General features: G+C 40.2%; 1 protein-coding gene across 4 annotated transcripts in view; it reads right to left on the bottom strand.

The window, feature by feature from the left end:
- AFF2 (ALF transcription elongation factor 2) overlaps window positions 1-19,697 on the bottom strand; it is a 724,912-nt gene that overhangs the window by 74,715 nt on the left and 630,500 nt on the right. For all 4 annotated transcript variants that reach the window (XR_011023576.1, XM_068251015.1, XM_068251016.1 and 1 more), the window contains 2 exons: window positions 11,917-12,079; window positions 3,016-4,023 (listed from right to left, as the gene is read on the bottom strand). Coding sequence is in view for 3 of the 4 variants with exons in the window: in XM_068251015.1 (XP_068107116.1) it covers window positions 3,016-4,023; window positions 11,917-12,079 (1,171 nt within the window). In the remaining variant the exon portion in view is untranslated. The remainder of the gene's footprint in view (window positions 1-3,015; window positions 4,024-11,916; window positions 12,080-19,697) is intronic.

The following is a 19,697-nucleotide window of genomic DNA, read 5'->3' as shown; positions in this document are numbered from 1 at the left end:
GTAAACTACACCCTAAAAGCATTTTACATATATAAACATTACATTTACACAATAAATTAACTCATTACCTCCCACACTCCCCAATTTTAATTTTTTTTTGTAATTAAAAAAAAAAAAAAATACAATAAAGAAAAAAACATAAATAGTTACCTTAGGGACTGAACTTTTTAAATATTTATGTCAAGAGGGTATAACACTGTTACTTTATAAACTGCGGGCTTGTAATTAGGGATGGACGCAAAATTGAAAAAAATGCACCTTTATTTCCAAATAAAATATTGTCGCCAAACATTGTGATAGGGACATAATTTAAATGGTTTTATAACCGGGACAAATGGGTTAATACATTTCATGGGTTTTAATTACAGTAGCATGCTTTATTTAAAAACTATAATGGCCGAAAACTGAAAAATAATTTTTTCCCACATTTTTTCCTATTTCCCCATTAAAACACATTTAGAATAAAATAATTCTTGGCATAATGTCCCACCTAAAGAAAGCCTAATTGGTGGCGAAAAAAACAAGATATAGTTCATTTCATTGGGATAAGTAATAATAAAGTTATAGACTAATGAATGGAAGGCGCGCTGAAAGGTGAAAATTGCTCTGGTGGTCAGGGGGTAAAACCCCTCAGTGGTGAAGTGGTTAAGTGACTCATGCAGCTGTGACCCTCAATCATTTTGAGCACTAGTTCATCTCTTGGATGTTTCTGAGGAACCCATATGTCTTTGTGCTCTAGACAAACTTGTCATGGTTGAGGTCATGTGCATTATATAGCTGTGATTTGCTACTACATACAGTGTTGGCTTGTTTTGCTGGACAAATTAGAAGCAATCTCCAGAGACTGTGCAATTGCCAACCTGCCACGCTACTCTGCTACCAACATTGCTTATACCTCGCTTGATGTCATGTGTATTATGCAGCTGTGATTTGCCTCCATATTTAGTGCTGGCTTGCTTTGCTGGATGACTTCTTAAGCATATCTCAGAGACTGTGCCTTTTCCAATGCTATCCTGCTAACTAATACTGCTTATACCTATTGCTGAGGTGCATATCTGCTGGATGCTCTGGAGGCACCTCTCAGGAACGGTGCCCTCTATAACTTACTATACCACTCTGCTACTAACACTGGTGGTACCCATTGCCGTGCTGTACATTGCGGCCTGATTGATGCTTGCTTCCGCTTGCTGGCTTAAATATCTGTTCTGCTGTACAAAACATCCGTCCATTAATGGGCACATTGGAGCAATAAGGTCTAATTCACTGGTACCAGTGTTTATCAATGTCATGATATATTGGGGGATAAGTGAGAGTCTGGAGTGAGAGTGGAGTTGTGTGTGAGCGGTGGGGTGATGCGATCCACTACACTAGGCCCTTTTTTTTTTAGACTTTTTTACTTTTGTATGATGAAATTAATAAAATTATGATATTTTAATAGATATATGGCGTTTTTCTGTGTTGTCTCTGGTATATATGCCCTCCTTTTTGGCTCCTCTAAAGTTTATTATACTTGCAGCATCCAATGTTCAAATCTAGGTCTTAACACTGTTTTAGAGTTTGAATGTTTGTCCTGTGTTTGTGTGGATTTCCTCCTACATCCTAAAACATACAATAAAAGTAGTTGCTAAAAGGGATGATCAATTAACTGCAAAGAATTTCCTTCCAGATGCCTAATCCTAACCTTACCACTAGCATTAACTCCTTCCTGATGCCTAATCCTAACCTTTCCACTAGCATTAACTCCTTCCTGATGCCTAATCCTAACCTTTCCACTAGCATTAACTCCTTCCTGATGCCTAATCCTAACCTTTCCACTAGCATTAACTCCTTCCAGATGCCTAATTCTGACCTTTCCACTAGCATTAACTCCTTCCTGATGCCTAATCCTAACCTTTCCACTAGCATTAACTCCTTCCTGATGCCTAATCCTGACCTTCCACTAGCATTAACTCCTTCCTGATGCCTAATCCTAACCTTTCCACTAGCATTAACTCCTTCCTGATGCCTAATCCTAACCTTTCCACTAGCATTAACTCCTTCCTGATGCCTAATCCTAACCTTTCCACTAGCATTAACTCCTTCCTGATGCCTAATCCTAACCTTTCCACTAGCATTAACTCCTTCCTGATGCCTAATCCTAACCTTTCCACTAGCATTAACTCCTTCCTGATGCCTAATTCTGACCTTTCCACTAGCATTAACTCCTTCCCGATGCCTAATCCTAACCTTTCCACTAGCATTAACTCCTTCCTGATGCCTTTAACCTTTTAACCACAACTACAGCTACCATTCCCCCACCTTATCCCCTAATTCTATTAGTCTGAGCCTAACCATGCCAGCACCGAACAATACAATTTGTGCAAATTTTCATCCATGTCATAGTTAAATAGTGGCACCAAAATGAAGCACCCCACAACAAAATTAAGTTTCAGCGCTACATTGTTAAAGTTCTTCTGCAGGATCGATTACAGCAGCTCTTCTGAACTTCATTATTATTTATACAGTACAGGAGGGATGCATTGGGGCACAGGCAAATATGTCTGTATCCTGAATAACTGCTATGTTGTCCTATTCTTACAGCTGTTATAGGCTGGCATATTTTAAAAATAATTTTAAAAATAAATAGTATATTTTAAAAATAATAAATTTAAAAATAATCATATAATAATAATTTATACCCATAGCGTTTTCTTACCTTTCAGGGATAGCATAACCATTTTTTACATGGACAAAACCTAACACATACTAAACATCAATCAAGCTTTTAACTCTAAATGCAACTTAGATATGTACTCCCATGATTACGGTACACAAAACACAAATTTATAGCCTTAAAAAATAAGAAAAATGTATGTAAAAAATGATGATGCATTTTCCAGTTAGCATATAAAATTACAATTGATATGCAAAGACATCTGATCGTTACGAATTATAATTCACTAGTTTAGGAAGCAAAACATAAAAATAAATGAAACACTAAAGTTAAATTATTGTCTTGTAGTAGCTCAGACTTACCTTGTGCTTCCGTCTTGATTTTGTAGCATTTTTCTCTGGTGCTGTAACTGGTGTTTGAGGCTTGTGTTTAAAACTTGTGTCTCTTGTTTCACTCTTTAAAGCCTCACTTTCAAAAGTCTCTTGGCCTGGTATTCTAGATAATAGATTGAGATCTATTTTCACCCATAGTGACTTAAGCTCTTCAAATTCTCTCAAAGGAGAAAGCAGTTCACTTTGAACAATGGGAAGTGGTGAAAATGGCTCCTCCAGATCATTATGTGTCTGGTCCAGTGATACACTGCTGCTATTGCTAGTTAGGCTGCACACACTTAAGATGTTGCTGCTGTCCTTTGCCTTGACTGGATTTGCAGTTCCAGCACAAGTTGTGGATATTTTAACCTGCATGACTTCTTCTTGGTCAGTGTTGGAATCTGATGCAGAATCTGTTTCAATAAACTCCCTAGATTTAGGAACAATTTTATTTGCCCCTCTTGCTTTCTTTTTGTCTGAAGCATTTCCATTACTAGTCCTTTGTTCTTTACGTGGTGCAGTTTTACCAACAGTGGCTTTTGTCCTCGCTTTTGGTGGCTCTTGATTTTCTCGTAAGTCCTTCTCTTTGGGAGTACTGCTGATGGGGTTTGGTTTGTTCCACAAGTAGTCTTCACTACTGGATGTTCTTTCCACCCTTTTTGGTTGTTTTTTGGCAGCAGCTCTTGGAAGGGATGGTTCATTGTGGGCTGGTGATTTTTGCTTTAAGGGTTTCGCTTCTTGTGGTTTTTGGGCTACTCTGGTTTTGTTTTTCTCTCTTACAGGACTCAGTAGTGCTCTCTCTTTAGGCAAGGAGCCAGGCTGAGGGATAACACTGTCAACCTCTCTCTTATTGTCTTCCTCGATCTGTTGGTTGATCTGAACCTCAGAACTGTTTTCTGAATGTACTTCGTTTTGGTTGTTGATTATTGTTTTATTGTGCGGATTAACTTTATTTAACCACTTATCCAGTTGCCATTTGTTTGTGGAAGGTGGTTCGGGCTGCAGATAAAATCAGACTAATAGTTTAGTCTTTCAAATGGAATGAGTACAATAAAATACTTTATTTTAAATGAAGCTGATACTTTTCACAGAAATGCTGGTCTATTTATAGTAATGGCTAATTAGTAATGTTGGATGTGTTCATTTCGGTTTGTTTCTCTGCCCTAGAGAGATCTAACAAAACCAAAATGCTAAATAATCCCAACAAATGATACATTTTTTATAATGTAGGTTTTATATAATCTCTCCTGAATACTAGGCAAATAGAGTATTTGCTGCTTGGGTAGAATATTGGATGCATAAATATAGTTCAGATGAAGGTAACAATAAGGTTAAAATAAATACTGGGATAATTAGTTCTATTGGAGTGTAGGATTTACAGCAAATAGCACAATTAGTGGTGTTGATGAAGAGTTACAGAACACAAAAAAATGCAAAGGTTAAGCTGGAACAAGTGTGAAAGTAAAAGGAAGACATAATTGTTACAATTTTAATTAGTGCTTAAAAAACAAGGAGTGAATGTATTTCATGTTGAAATTAAAGGACAATCTGCCTGTATTATTTTCTTGCAAACATACAATTGAAACAAACAATTAAGATAGACCTATTTTTCTTTTTTGGGGGAACTTTTTTGGGAGAAACGACCTCTTGGAAATATTTCACATACAGTTGAAATCAGTCAAAATTATTCAACCCATACTGAAATTTAGTGTTTTGGCCAGTTTGACATGGATTTTGATCATTTCAGTCATATTGTTTACAATTAAATCTAAGAGGCACTTGTAAGTCAGACAAATATAACATTTATAATGAAATAACCACAGATGCCTTTTCTGTGCTCACATCATTATCAGTTTTATTCAACCCCCAAGTGACATTCATTCTTAGTACTTAGTACAACATCCTTTTCCAGTTATAACAGCTTTTAAACGTGAAGCATAGCTTGACACAAGTGTCTTGCAGCGATCTACGGGTATCTTAGCCCATTCTTCATGGGCAAAAGCCTCCAGTTCAGTCACATTCTTAGGCTTGCACGCTGCAACTGCTTTCTTTAGGTCCCACCAGAGGTTCTCAATTGGATTTAAGTCTGGTGACTGCGATGGCCACTCCAAAATGTTCCAGCCTTTAATCTGCAACCATGCTCTAGTGCAGCGCTGTCCAACTGGCGGCTCGCGGGCCGCATCCGTCCCGCCAGGCCTCCCTGTTGCGGCCCGCTCCTCTCCCCGAGATGCAGGCATGGCGTGCGCTATGGGCGCCATGCCTGCTCCCTCTTGTGTGGCCTCTCCTGTGTCCCCGCTGCCGCTGCCTCACAGCTCAGACCTCACAGATCGCGGCGACTGAGGCAAACAGACAGAGTGTGCATATTACCCGCATGGAGTACGTCACATGCGGAAGTTAAATCAGTCACTTCCGCATGTGATGTTCTGCCGCACGGGTGTTATGCGCGTGCTCTGCTTGTTTCAGTCGCCGCGATCTGTGAGGTCTGAGCTGTGAAGCAGCAGCAGCGGGGACAGGAGAGAGGTAACGGGCGAAGAAAATGGACGCTAACTGGGGGAACACCTGTCACTGGGGGCGCACCTGTCACTATCTAACTGGGGGGGGGGGGCACCTGTCACTATCTAACTGGGGGGGGCACCTGTCACTATCTAACTGGGGGGCACCTGTCACTATAACTGAGGGGGCACCTGTCACTATCTAACTGGGGGGACACCTGTCACTTACTGGGGGGGCACCGGTCACTATCTAACTGGGGGGACACCGGTCACTATCTAACTGGGGGGACACCTGTTACCACCACACCACAGCATCACCGCCAGCCCGGCGACAGCAGCACCGCAAGGACTTTCAGCCCACACATCATCGTCAATCTGGCCAAAAACACTATTGCCAGGCACAGCAGCCAGTAGAGGAGAATACAGAAGCCAGGTGAGAGGTGTCTACCATATTAAAGGAGCATTCTGCCTATTTATGTGAAATGCTCTCTATTTATGTGCCTCATGACTGCTGAATTTGTCGTGTTGGGGGCCTCATGATTGATGAATTTGTCTTGTTGGGGGCCTCATGATTTGTTGGGGGCATCACGATTGCTGAATTTGTTTTGTTGGGGGCCTCAAGATTGCGGATTTTGTCTTGTTGGGAGCCTCATGATTTGTTGGGGGCCTCATGATTGCTGAATTTGTCTTGTTGGGGGCCTCATGATTGTTGAATGTGCCTTGTTGGGGGCCTCATGATTGCTGAATTTGTCTTGTTGGGGGTCACATGATTGCGAACTGCGAGACTATGGAAAAGCTGAATCATCATGAGACAATAGCATTAAACCTTTTTTAGCTTTTTAAAACGGAAAAAAAAACCTGAGGTTCTAAAAAAATAATAATACATTTTTCAAGAGTAGGATGGATGAAATTGTTTATCTTCAGATTTTATTTTCAACTTGGATTTTCCATAATGTTCATGTATGAGTTAAAACGTTTGTATGTAGTTTAAATTGCTGTTGCCACTTTGCGATAGATAAGTGACTTTTGGGTTGCAGTTTGGGCACTCGGCCTCCAAAAGGTTCGCCACCACTGTCCTAATCTAATGTCCCACATTGCTAAGTTCATGTAAATTTGTCTCCACCCGTGGCCACACCCACATTCTGGTCCATGGCCACACCCATTTTTCGCAGCTCTACGCACGTCAGTACCCTTGTTTTTCGGCGCGTGTAGCGCGCCACACAACTTCACCGACGACTTGAATTGCATGTTGCGGGGATCTGCTGCCAATTGCATTGCATTTTGTGGAGAGTGCTGCTGATCGAATTGTCCTTTAATTGCATTTTTTCCCGGGGGGGGGGGGGGTGTCTGCGGCTCTAGCAAGAACCTTCGGCCCTCCACCATGGGGTCTGAAAAAAAAATGGCCCTCCATGCCCACGAACTTGGATAGCACTGCTCTAGTGTATAAATGCTGCAAAATCGCTTTCCAAAGTGATTTTGTAGCGATTTGGGGGCAAAACATTTTGTATTTTAACTAACGTTAAGTTATACCTACTGAGTGTTACGATGTCCGGCTTAAGCCTGTAGCCCTGCCCCTTAACAGAAGAGGTCAGAGGCGGTTCTCTGATTAGTCCTAGAGAAGCACCTATGACCTCTTCCACTAGAGGACGGGGCTATGGACATAAGCTGGACACCAAGACCCATATGCAATTCACTTTTTCTCCCAAGTTTTCTCCTAGGTGATATTTTCACACCTTGTCATAAAATGCCTTTTAAAAGACCACAAAGCAAGAAAATACTCCAAATAAATTTGATAGTACTTTTTCCTTAACTTCTGGGTACTTTTTCAATTTCAAAATGCTGAAAATATAATTTAAAGAGAGATCAAAATTATCTCCTAGAAGATAACTCAGGTGAAAAAGTTAATTGCATATGGGCCCTGGTGAGTATAACTAACTTTATTTACAAGCGCAAAAAGATACAAATCGCCAATCAAATTGCCGCCAATCACAATACGCCTAGGAATCGCTGCACACAGTGCTTGCACGATTTAAATCACTGCAGTGTTCCTAGTGTGCCCCAGGCCTAAATAGTGACCTGCATCTGCTTTTCTAAATCAGTCTAAGCTGTTTCTAGGGTAGTGCCCTGACTGTAGAGGCTCAAAGTGCACAGGGAGGTGGAGACCTGTGCATGCCCACTCTACTTCATTGTTTTCAGCTGTGTCAGGTTGCTTTCTTTAAAATAAAAACATACTTAGAATAAGTGCACTCTTATATCACAAGTCAACTTTTGACTGTTGAGAGAAGATTTTTGGCATTTTGGCTTACCTATATGTAACGTCATATTGAAATATTTTGGTTAGGTTTACTTTAGGCAAAACTTAAAGAGACTCCGTAACAAAAATTGCATCCTGTTTTTTATCATCCTACAAGTTCCAAAAGCTATTCTAAGGTGTTCTGGCTTACTGCAGCACGTTCTACTATCACCATCTCTGTAATAAATCAACTTATCTCTCTCTTGTCAGACTTGTCAGCCTGTGTCTGGAAGGCTGCCAAGTTCTTCAGTGTTGTGGTTCTGTGATGCATCTCCCCCCTCCAGGCCCCTCTCTGCACACTGCCTGTGTATTATTTAGATTAGAGCAGCTTCTCTCTTCTCTCTTATCTTTTACAAGCTGGATAAATCCTCCTCTGAGCTGGCTGGGCTTTCACATACTGAGGAATTACATACAGGCAGAGCTGTCTGCACTCTGCAGGAAGAAACAGCCTGACACTTCAGTGGATGAGAGCTGCAGGGGGAAAGAAACACACAAATGATCTCTTGAGATTCAAAAGGAAGGGTGTATACAGCCTGCTTGTGTATGGATGTATTTTCTTTGTGTGGACATACTGTACATCAACCTACTTCCTGTTTTGGTGGCCATTTTGTTTGTTTATAAACAAACTTTTCAAAACTGTTTTTAACCACTTTTAATGCGGCGAGGAGCGGCGAAATTGTGTCAGAGGGTAATAGAAGATGTCCCCTAACGCACTGGTAGGTTTACTTTTGTGCGATTTTAACAATACAGATTCTCTTTAAAGAGGCACTATGGCAAAAAAACTAACATTTAAAATTCATACGTACACCTACATGTAAGAGGTACATTTTCCCAGAGTAAATGGACTATAAATGTTACTTCCTATATTGCTGTCACTTACAGTAGGCTTTATAATCCACCAAGTCTGGACCTCTTACAGACAGGTTGTGGACTAATCCATCTCCTCAAGTGGATTCTTGGGATTTCTTTTAATTTCAAAATACTCCCCCAATGGCAGTGGCACAGTCCAAGTACAAATATGGTGTGCACATGAGTAGGCAGCTTGGCTGGCATCTTTGAATAGATCCTTTCCAAGGAGTGCTTTTGAAACAAAAGAAACTTTGAGCACGTGGAGATGGACTTATCCAAAACCTGTTGGTAAAGGGTTCAATGCTGTCAAATTATAATAACTCATGTAAGAGGAAAGTTACAGTGGAAGTATAAAATTCACAGTGCATCAACACTGAGGCAATGTTATGTATGTGTTTCAAATTTACAAATTTTCCATTACAGTGCTTCTTTAAAAAGCAACATACAACCCATATATGCAAAGCTAAATGAAGATATTATTATACCATAGCTCATGGTACCATCTCTTGTATTTTTATGCAGTAGTTGCAGAGGAGGTAAATATGGTCTTCCTGTTTTGGTATGACAGCTGTTAGTTACTATAAACTTTCTCCTCCTGTTGGCATACGCAGAGCAGCAGAATTACAAACTGACATCAGTCATTGTTGGCTGCAGGATATTAGCGCTAACTGCCAATATTATAGACTAAGCACTACACTATCATTGGCTCAGCACTACCTTTGTTAATTGGATTAGCTGGAAGTATTTCCCCCTGATTAACAGCTGCAGCACCTACTGTTACCCCCAGCACTAGCAGTGATAATTGCAAATGCAACTGACATTTTGTAAAAGGTCTAAAAGGAATAAAAAAAAGGTGCCCATACTAATAGTAAAGCTATATTTAGTGTAGCTATCAGGTATTTTAGTGCAACAGTTAAGTAAAATGTTTACTTAACTGCTCATGAGCAAACAACTTCCAGTGGGTGGCGTAAGTATCAAAATAATGCACTTATTCATTGCTTTTCTGTTGCTATCATTTAGTGATCTGGCTTTCCGATTCCCTAAAAAAAATTCGCGGGAAACCTGAACACATTCTAGATTCTCAGCACAGAACAATCATCTTGGCCAAGTTTTTCCTACAATATGTATGAGCTTTAAAGGACAACCGAGGTGACATGTGACATGATGAGATAGACATGTGCATGTACAGTGCCAAACACTCAAATAACTAGGCTGTGTTCCTTTTTTTCTTTCTCTGCCTGAAAGAGTTAAACATGCAAGTGACAGTTTCTGTCAGGGTCGGTATCAGGTCGGACTGGGTCAGACTATAGCATAACCCTCACTGGTAAATAATTTAGGCCATAAAACACTTTCCTGTCAGAAACTTGCTTCTGAGAGCAGGAAAGAGATAAAAAGGGTCAGAAATTCATAGACTTGAGCTCTGACATACTGAAATGAAGGTGTCATTGAGCAAAGACAATGAAACAGTAAACATGTTATAACTAGATTTAAATATAAAACTGTGGAATATCTAAAAAAAATAATTTTTAGGAGAAGGAGGATAGAAACAATTTTTATCTCAATAATTCATTATCATCTTGGATGTCCTTTAAAGGGACCCGTAGCAGTAGATGAAAATTAAATCGGTACTTGCCTGGTTCTTTCTCCAGCCCACGAGGTCCCCCGGTGTCTTCTTGGCTCATCTCCCGGTCCCGCTGGCGACTTATCGGCGACACCCGGGCCAAGTGTCGGCCCAACACTTCCTGACCGGTCATCACGGCGGTCAGTGTGACAGTCCTGCACATGCGCGGTTCAGAATTAGAAAACCGTGCATGTGCAGGACTATCACGCCGGCTGTCGTGATGACGCATAGCAGCCAGCATGATGACGCGGAGCGTCACAGGTCAGGAAGTGTTGGCCAACACTTGGCCTGGGTGTCGCCAGTAATGAAGTCGCAAGCAGGACCGGGAGAGGAGCCAGGAGGATGCCAGAGGACCTCGCAGTCTACGGAGGGCTGGAGGAAGCCCCAGGTAAGTACCAACTTCAGTTTTATCTACTGCTTAGGCTCCCTTTATGTATATTTGTATATTGTTTATTATTCATTTTTGTTTTTTTTCTTTTTGTGTGTGTGTGTGTGTGTGTGTGTGTGGGGGGGGGGGGGTTGTAAAATATTTTATTTCACCTTTTAAGTTGTTGCTTTAATAAAACATGTATTGACAAATACTCCTATTTTTCTCTTATTTTAATACATACTGTATTAATGTAGTAATGGTATAACTTTCACGCACATAGTACTTCCCTACTTGTGCTTCTTCATAACTCCTAACTTTAAATGTGTTACTATCTTTGCAGTGACTTGAAGCTCACCTTTAGTTTTTAATGATGGTTGTCATTGTAAAATGATAACTGTCATTGTGGAAACTTTCAATTTATTGGAGCACATATGTGAAAATCATCAAACTGTTTTGTTAAAGGTTAAATTCTTGCAAAAGTGGATTACATCTTTCCCAAATATACAGTACATTTTAGGAAATCAGGACATTTCATGAAAAAAGCATTTCATGTACCAGTGAATTTGATGTACTTTTAACAACACAGTGAAAAGTCATTTCTGAAGGTGGCGTACTGGACAGTACTCATTTTGTACCATTGGATCCCTGGATAAAATCTGGTCCAAGATGTTATCTGCAAGTAGTTTGCATTTTCTTTCCATGTTTGCATAGGTTTCCTCTGGACAGTAGTTTCCTCCCACATTCAAAAACAGAGATACGTTAACTGGATTCCCTTACGATTGACTTTATGCCATAATGGACATGGGATTATGGTAGGGATTAGACCGTGAGCCTCTCTGATGGACAGTTAGTTACAATTCTATATACTTTGTAACGCACTTGGGAAAAGGTCCGCACTATACATATGCAAGATAAATACAAAACTTAATTTAAAAAAAACTTATAGTTTTGGAAAATATCATATTTGTTTTATTTGGTTCCAAACACAATCCATATTTTATTTAAACCAGTAAAAAAGAAATATGTATTGTTGTAGCAGTTTTGGTGCTAAACCTGTACATATTTTTTTGTAAATAGTTATCTACAAAGCTATTTAACCTAGGTATTTCTTGTACTTACAAAGCTTGTCAGGCATACCAGCAGATGGTGCTCTACAAAAATATCCAATTTTCATTTGTGTTAATTAAAATTGCTTATAATATAATACCTAAAAAAAATAAAAATAGTAGTACTGTAGTACTGTGTACTGTTTCACTGCTGTACGCACCTCTGGGGTTATATTACGCTTCTCTTCATTACATTCACTGTCACTAGAACTGCTTTCACTGTCAGAATCAGATTCTGAGCTGGTCTCCGACTCACTGGAACTTCCAGAAGCTCCACTGGAGGTCACCAAATTGGAATTATGTACTGCTGGCAAAGGAAGCCCACTGAGATAAAGAAAAAAAACCACACATATTAATGTTTAAGGACATACTCCGAGCCCTCACAGTATGTATACCAAATATACAAAGACAACCTATTACATATAAAACAACATCTCAACACTGTAGATCGCTATTCCTCTATTTAGGAAGTATCAACATATTCTTTATCATAGCCTAATTTCCTCTGATTTAGAAAGGCGTGAATTGTGGATATGATGCACGGCTGGAAATGGCAGGACTTGGAGATATGCTGCATATGAACATTAAGGCAAAGTCAAAAGTAACTCCAACATAGAAGAAATGTGAGGTAGACAGATTGACAGTCCCATATATAAACACAGTGTGATGTGTGAGAGTGGAACTGAGGCAGAAGGGGGACAGACAATTAGCTCGGTTTTATCCAAGTTAAGTTTTCATCCATGAAGAGGTGGCTGACAGCCAGTGTGAAATGACAGTTAGCATAGTAGGAGGCAGATCAAGAATAGACAGGTAGATCTTAGCTTCAGAAGTCTACAAAGTGGTATTCGAGATTGAATGGGAAAATCAGTTTCCCAAGAGATGAGGCATAGAGACAGAAGAGAATAAGGCCAAGGACACATCAAGACTTTGTCCTGCAATTCAGATCAGATTTAAATTATGTAGAAATAACTTAAAAAGTCCTGTTGCTCACAAATCAGTAGTGGCAGAGAACCCATTTTATTTAGCACTACAATAATTTGGCCCCGAATAATTTATTAGTATCCACAGCTTACCTGAACAATATTCTTTCAGCACCTTGAAATTTAAGTGTAGCTAGACCGTAGCCTCAAAACATACCCTAAAACTTTTAGACTGTTTAATTTGGATCCTGCAGTTGTTGCCCACAAACCACTACAAAATTGGGCATTGCTCCACATTCTTTGCTTTTATTTGGGTCAATCTCTGGTAGGAGTGTGAATGCTCCTACCAGTATATAAACCCAATTACCTCCCAAATAGGACAGAACAAAAATGCAGCATTTAATAGGAACTGGATTCTGAAGCATTGTTGAAGAATGAGAGCCACCTCAATCACTGCTGGGAGGCTTGGAAATGAAAAATGGATAAACGTAACACAATAAAACATACCAAACAGAGAAATCATGACCAGTTAAGTATAAATTCTATGCCCAGGTTTGTTCTACATTTGCATATCATTTTTTAAGCTAATTTGAAGGACAACTGAAGTAAGAAGAATATGAAGGCTGCAATATTTATTTCCTTTTAAACAATACCAGTTGCCTGGCAGTCCTGCTGATCTATTTGACTTCAGTAGTGTCTGAATCACACCAGAAAAAAACGTGCAGCTAATCTTGACAGATTTGACAATGTCATAAACACCTGATCTGCATATTGTTGCTTAGGGGCTATGGCTAAAAGTATTAGAGGCAAAGGATCAGCAGGATAGCCAGACAACTGTTATTGCTTAAAAGGAAATAAATAGGACAGCTTCCATTTTCCTCTGCCTTCAGTTGTCTTTTCTGTCATTGTCATTTAACCCGACTTTATTAAAAATTATGTTTTATTAACATTAACCAATCTCCGAATAAGGTTTATCTAGTGTTTTTCGTATTGCAAATCAAGTGTGTTTTTTCCCTGTCATTGGTCAGAAAAATTACGGGACAGGACTGTGGGGTGGTAGATGAAAAACAGAGGATTTGCAAATGAAAAAAAAAGGACTTACAGATGAAAGCGAAAACATTACAGATCGGCTGAAGGAAAAATAAAGATGAATGTAAGAACAGAACACAAAAAAAGGAAAAATACAGATTAATACCCCAAAAAAGGGGCCTACAAGACTTCTCTCAATCCTTTCACTCCTCTGGAACAACCTTCCTCAACACATCAGCCACTTTACCCTTTTTAGGTGCAACCTGAAACTCAAGTAGCACCTAAAAGCAAGCGTACGCTCTCTTAGGACATGTTGGCAACTGACCACCATTTTACCACCTCATACACAGCATCCCTTCACCTATTGTACTATCCCTTAACCCTTTACTCTAAGGCCCTTTGACCAGGGTTCTCTTTCCTCTTTTGTCTTATAATGCTGTGTAATGTGCGTGCATACCTACCACCATAATGTAAAAATCTGTAATTGATTTGTTGGTTGCATCAGCTGTAAAACACCATTGTCTTGCACTGTTAACTGTTGTACTGTGTATATTGTATTTTTATACCTTGTAATATATTGTACAGCACCACGGAAGATGCTAGCACTATATAAATCAATAATAATATTAGCAGTGGTGTAGTGGTTAGCACTTTTGCCTTGCAGTGCTGGGTCACCGGTTCGATCCCAGCCAGGGCTCCATCTACAAGTAGTTTGCATGTTTTCCCCGTGTCTCTGTGGGTTTCCTCTGGGCACTGTGGTTTCCTCCCACATCCCCAAAACATACAGATAAGTTAATTGGCTTTTCCCTTAATTTGCCCTAGACTATGATACATACACTACACAATATAGATATAGATATATGACTATGGTAGGGATTAGATTGTGAGCCCCTCTGAGAGACAGTTTAGTGACAAGTGCTTAAGTGTACAGTGCTGCAAAAGATGCTGGTGCTATATTACTACTAAATAATAATAATATGGCAGAGACAACAGTAGATTGCAGTTTTTGTACATGCTTGCTGCTAGCCTGATGGGCAGGAGGCACTGCATGGCTCTGTACCGAAAATGGCAAACTCTTCAAACTGCAGTCTCTCCACTTAGTAAATCAGCCAAACAGAGTGATGTAAAGATGCCCCACCCAGCCCTGCAGGTAACAGACAGCAGTCATCTAATATTTAGTGAAACTGTCTTTCTTAATAGTCAGCAAAGCATAGTGAGTCGTAAATCAGTAAACAAAATAATAATAAAAAAAAGCTTTACAAACTAACTGAACAAAACTCTGTAGGGCATATGAAATATTTAAGCTTGTTTGTACTTAGAACTGAATTTAAATCAATTGACAGAAATAGGAAATAAACACACAGTTTATGATACCCGTGCCATGTACTTTGTAACTGCAGTATAAAAAGCCTCTTAACTTTTCATGTACAAAAAGCTTCACCAACACTTTGCATTAAATATTTTATGATCGCACCGCTTACACGTAAAACTTCCATATTTCAATATCTGAATGAAAGAAGCAGCTGCTAACAGATTCGTAAATTTTAATCTCTACAACTTATTATAAATTGTCTGCAACATTGTCAGAAGTGTCATTCTGGAAACATTAAATGCTTATAGGAAGAGACTTCTCTGATAAATACACTGGAGCAGGCCCTATAAAACATGCAAATCATCTGTTTCAATAAGGATCACATTTGTCAAGATCATGTTTTATAACACATAATGGATTGCCATCCAGTTATTAAATATGTCATTTTCCCCCCTACTTGCCACAGGCATGTGTGCCATCTGGTAACAAGCTTAAAACACTATGGAAAAAGGATACTTTATATACTCGAGTATAAGCCAAGTTTTTGGGACTAAATAAGTGGTCCAAAAGTGGGGGTCTCGGCTTATACTCGAGCCTGAGTTCTGTCTCTTCAAAGTGTTGCCCTGTGAATCTATGTTTGTTTTGAGGCAAAACATCCTACGTGCAAATTAGCTGCTCTGCCATGTCAGAGGAGATTCCTGAGCTGACACAGCTCGTTTTTTCTTCTGTCCTGTGCAAGAGTTCAGGTCCACTTTAACTACATGTATAATATACATATATTAGATCATCCCCAGATTTTCTGTCGGATGTATAGCGCTTTTCTCCTGTCGGACTCAAAGCGCTTGTGAGGCAGCCACTAGAGCGGCCTCAGTAGGCAGCAGCAGTGTTAGGGAGTCTCGCCCAAAGAATACCTTACTGAATAGGTGCTGGCTTACTGAAGAGGCAGAGCCGAGATTCGAACCCAGGTCTCCTGTGTCAGAGGCGGAGCCCTTAACCATTACACTATCCAGCCAGTGCTGCGGTATGCCATAAGTATCCAAGCTGCAAAATGTACCTAGCGCACGGATTATGCAGCAATGCAAGTCAATGGACGACGCAGTAAGTGTAAACAATGGGAATGTGGTGTGCATGTGAGGACCAACAGGAATCCCAGTGATGTACTTCCTGCCCAGCAGTAAGTTCAGCACTGGGTGTGGGGCGGCGCTATGAATATGACCCTGTCACTGCATGGTGTTGTAGGGTCATATGTAGGCTGGTTTCTATGGTGCATAACGGTGCTTGCACCACATCTTACTGCAAAACACAAGAGTAAAATTGGCCTAACAACATGGACTCTAGACTGATGCTCTAACTCTTTCCTTCTTCATCCTCAAAAACAAAAAAAAAGTAGATTTACACAAATGAACGTGTGTGTGTGTGTGTGTGTCTGTGTCTGTGTGTGTGTCTGTGTCTGTGTGTGTGTCTGTGTGTGTGTCTGTGTCTGTGTCTGTGTCTGTGTGTGTGTCTGTGTGTGTGTCTGTGTGTGTGTCTGTGTGTGTGTCTGTGTGTGTGTCTGTGTCTGTGTGTGTGTCTGTGTGTGTGTCTGTGTGTGTGTCTGTGTGTGTGTCTGTGTCTGTGTGTGTGTGTGTGTGTGTCTGTGTCTGTGTCTGTGTCTGTGTGTGTCTGTGTCTGTGTCTGTGTGTGTCTGTGTGTGTCTGTGTCTGTGTCTGTGTGTCTGTGTGTCTGTGTGTCTGTGTGTCTGTGTGTCTGTGTGTCTGTGTGTCTGTGTGTCTGTGTGTCTGTGTGTCTGTGTGTCTGTGTGTCTGTGTGTCTGTGTCTGTGTGTGTGTGTATACACACACAGGAACTTTTTTTGGCTTCAGTTTGCAGCCTGGGATATCACAGTTACTGAATACTGCAAGTACACAAATGGATCTCATCTTTAAAGTGTACCTGAGGTGACAGGTGACATGATAAGATAAACTTGTGTATGTACAGTGCAAAACATTAATTATCGAGCTGTTCTTTTTTAATTTTGCTGCCTGAAAAAGTTAATTTTCAGGCATGGAAGTGACAGCTTCTCTCTTGTTGGTACCTTTATAGGAGTATAGTAAACCTCACCGATAAGGAAATTGCAGCCATACAACTTCTCCTGGCAGAATACAACTTCAAAGGGCAGAAGAGAGATAGAAAAAAGTCAATAGTTCATGTATTTTATCTCTGGGACTCTTAATAGACTGTCATTTAGCAAACACAATAAAACATTCAATCCACTTTGTAAGGGCCAAACCCCACTAGCTAGTTCTAAGTCAGTTCTGCATCAGTTTTTCTGCATCTAGATTTCTGGATGTGGCTTAGGGCCTGTTTACACTACAAGCGGATTCTGGATGCGGAAAAACTGACTCCAATGAATGCCTATGGGCCTGTTTCCACTAGACACAATTTTTCTGATGCAGATTTCTGCATTATGCATAGTTTCCCATACAATGAACACGTTAGTAGAAACAGGCTCACAGGCATTCATTGGAGTCAGTTTTTCTGCATTCAGAATCTGATGCAGAAATCTGCAACATGCCATCCATAATTTTTCTGCATCAGAAAAATCGTGTTTAGTGAAAACAGGCCCATGGGCATTCATTGGAGTCAGTTTTTCTGCATCCAGAATCTGTGTGTAGTGAAAACAGGACCTAAATGTTTATATAATAAGATAAATCCATGGGATATCTTTAAAAAAAAAAAGTAATTTCTTTAGGCATAAAAGGACAGATCCTATTTATCTCAGTTTATTTTTGCCTCAATCATTCGGTAATCATCCATTAAGCTGTAAACCATCCTGTGCTCACAATGACACCAGTTACTGCACACATATACACCTGCTTATAAATATGCGCTTGCTAATATAAACCGGCATTTGAAGTAATTGGTACTAACCACTTATCAGCGCTACAACAATCACATTGATTTTTGTGCATTTAATTCAACCCTAAAGATGTTTGAGGATTAATGTATTTGGCTTTTAATCCTTCTTGAGCTAGTTACCTTGCATTTCAACATTTACCATTTGTTCCCTCTGTGAGTTAGAAAGCTAAAATGAAACAAGATTAGCTGGTCGTACAAGTGCAATTGTGGATCCACACTAAGGGCCCTTTTCCACTAGAGCGATTGCGATTGCTGAATCGCAAAATCCCAAATCGCTAGTGATTTTTAAATCACTAGGGTTGTTACTTTATCATAGAAATCAGGAGAAGTATTTTCCACTACAGTGATTCGATTTGGAAATTGCAAATCGCAATCGCTTTCTGGAGCAATTTTTACAATGATAATACAATGCAAATGAAAATCGCAAATCGCAATCGCATAACAGAATTAATGAAAAATAGCAATCCCTGGCGTTTGTAATTTGTGATTGCGATTGCTAGTGGAAAAGGGCCCTAAAAGTGATTTTCTGAGCGCTTGTGATTGCTGAGTGCTTTCCGAGTGCTTTTTAAAGATCACTCCCATTCACTTTCATTAAAATTGCTGTAAAAATCACATAAAAATCGACGCGATCGTGCAAAATGCATATATGCAACGATTTTTACTGTGATTTTAATGAAAGGAAATAGGAGTGATTTTTAAAAAGCGCTCAGCAATCACAAGAGCTCAGCAAGCACTCAGAAAAGCGCTTATAGTGTGGATCCAGCCTTACCGTTTTCATCTGTGCACATGGGGCTGACTTGTAAAGAAAGATAAAAAATCCCAGATTTGTCTCAACTGTCCAAAGGACCCCCCCACTCCCCAGGTGCTTGTCAATGTGCATCTTACAAAATGCCAGCCAGGCTTTTTCGCTGTTTCTCTTTAATGGACTCCTGGATGGCATGAAATACTCATCAGTGACTTTCCTGTGCCATTTTTTAGGATGGTGGGTTAAAGTACCATGGAACTTAACTTTTTTAATGGGCTTTGCATCTGCGCTCATAGGAACAGCAAACTGTTTGGAGATGGTCTTAAAACACACCTGTAGCAGAAATGAAGTTTGGCACATTAAAAGGGAATCTGAAGCGAAAGGTATATGGAGGCTGCTTAAAAGTATTAGGGCCCGTTTCCACTAACGCGAATTCGCATGCGGACAAATTGTCCGCATGCAAATTCACATAACCAATTCAAGTGGATGGGGCTGTTTCCACTTGTGCGGGATTCTGTGCGGTCCGGGGCAGAAAAAAACTGCACGGCAGAGCCGTCAGAATTCGCATGCCGCACACCCACACGCAAATCGGCGGTAATGTAATTTAATAGGAAAACCGCAAGCGTCTTAGTCTTGCGGTTTTCCTGGCGTTTCCGCGTGTGATTACGCTTAAAAACCCATGTCAATGCTTGCCGGCATTGACATGGTTAAAATCGCATAGCGCAAACCGCGAGCGATTCCGCGTGAAAATCCGCATGGAAACGCAAACAAATCCGCACCTGCATGCGGATTCGTTGACGCGTTTTCCGCGATGGAATTGCAACGCACAAGTGGAAACGGGCCCTTAGCCATAGACCGTGAAAAAGCATGCAGCAGATCAGGTGTTTCTGACATTATTGTCAGATCAGACAAGATTAGCTGCATGCTTGTTTCAGGTGTGTGATTCGGATAATAATGCAATCAAAGAGATTAACGGGACTGCCTGGCAACTGGTTTTGTTTTAAAGGAAATACAAATGGCAGCCTCCATATTCTTCTCA

Source organism: Hyperolius riggenbachi, chromosome 8, assembly GCF_040937935.1.
Source record: "Hyperolius riggenbachi isolate aHypRig1 chromosome 8, aHypRig1.pri, whole genome shotgun sequence".
NCBI classification, from domain to species: domain Eukaryota; kingdom Metazoa; phylum Chordata; class Amphibia; order Anura; family Hyperoliidae; genus Hyperolius; species Hyperolius riggenbachi.
Note: the sequence above shows the minus strand (reverse complement) of the source record. Positions and strands in the feature narration are given on the sequence as shown.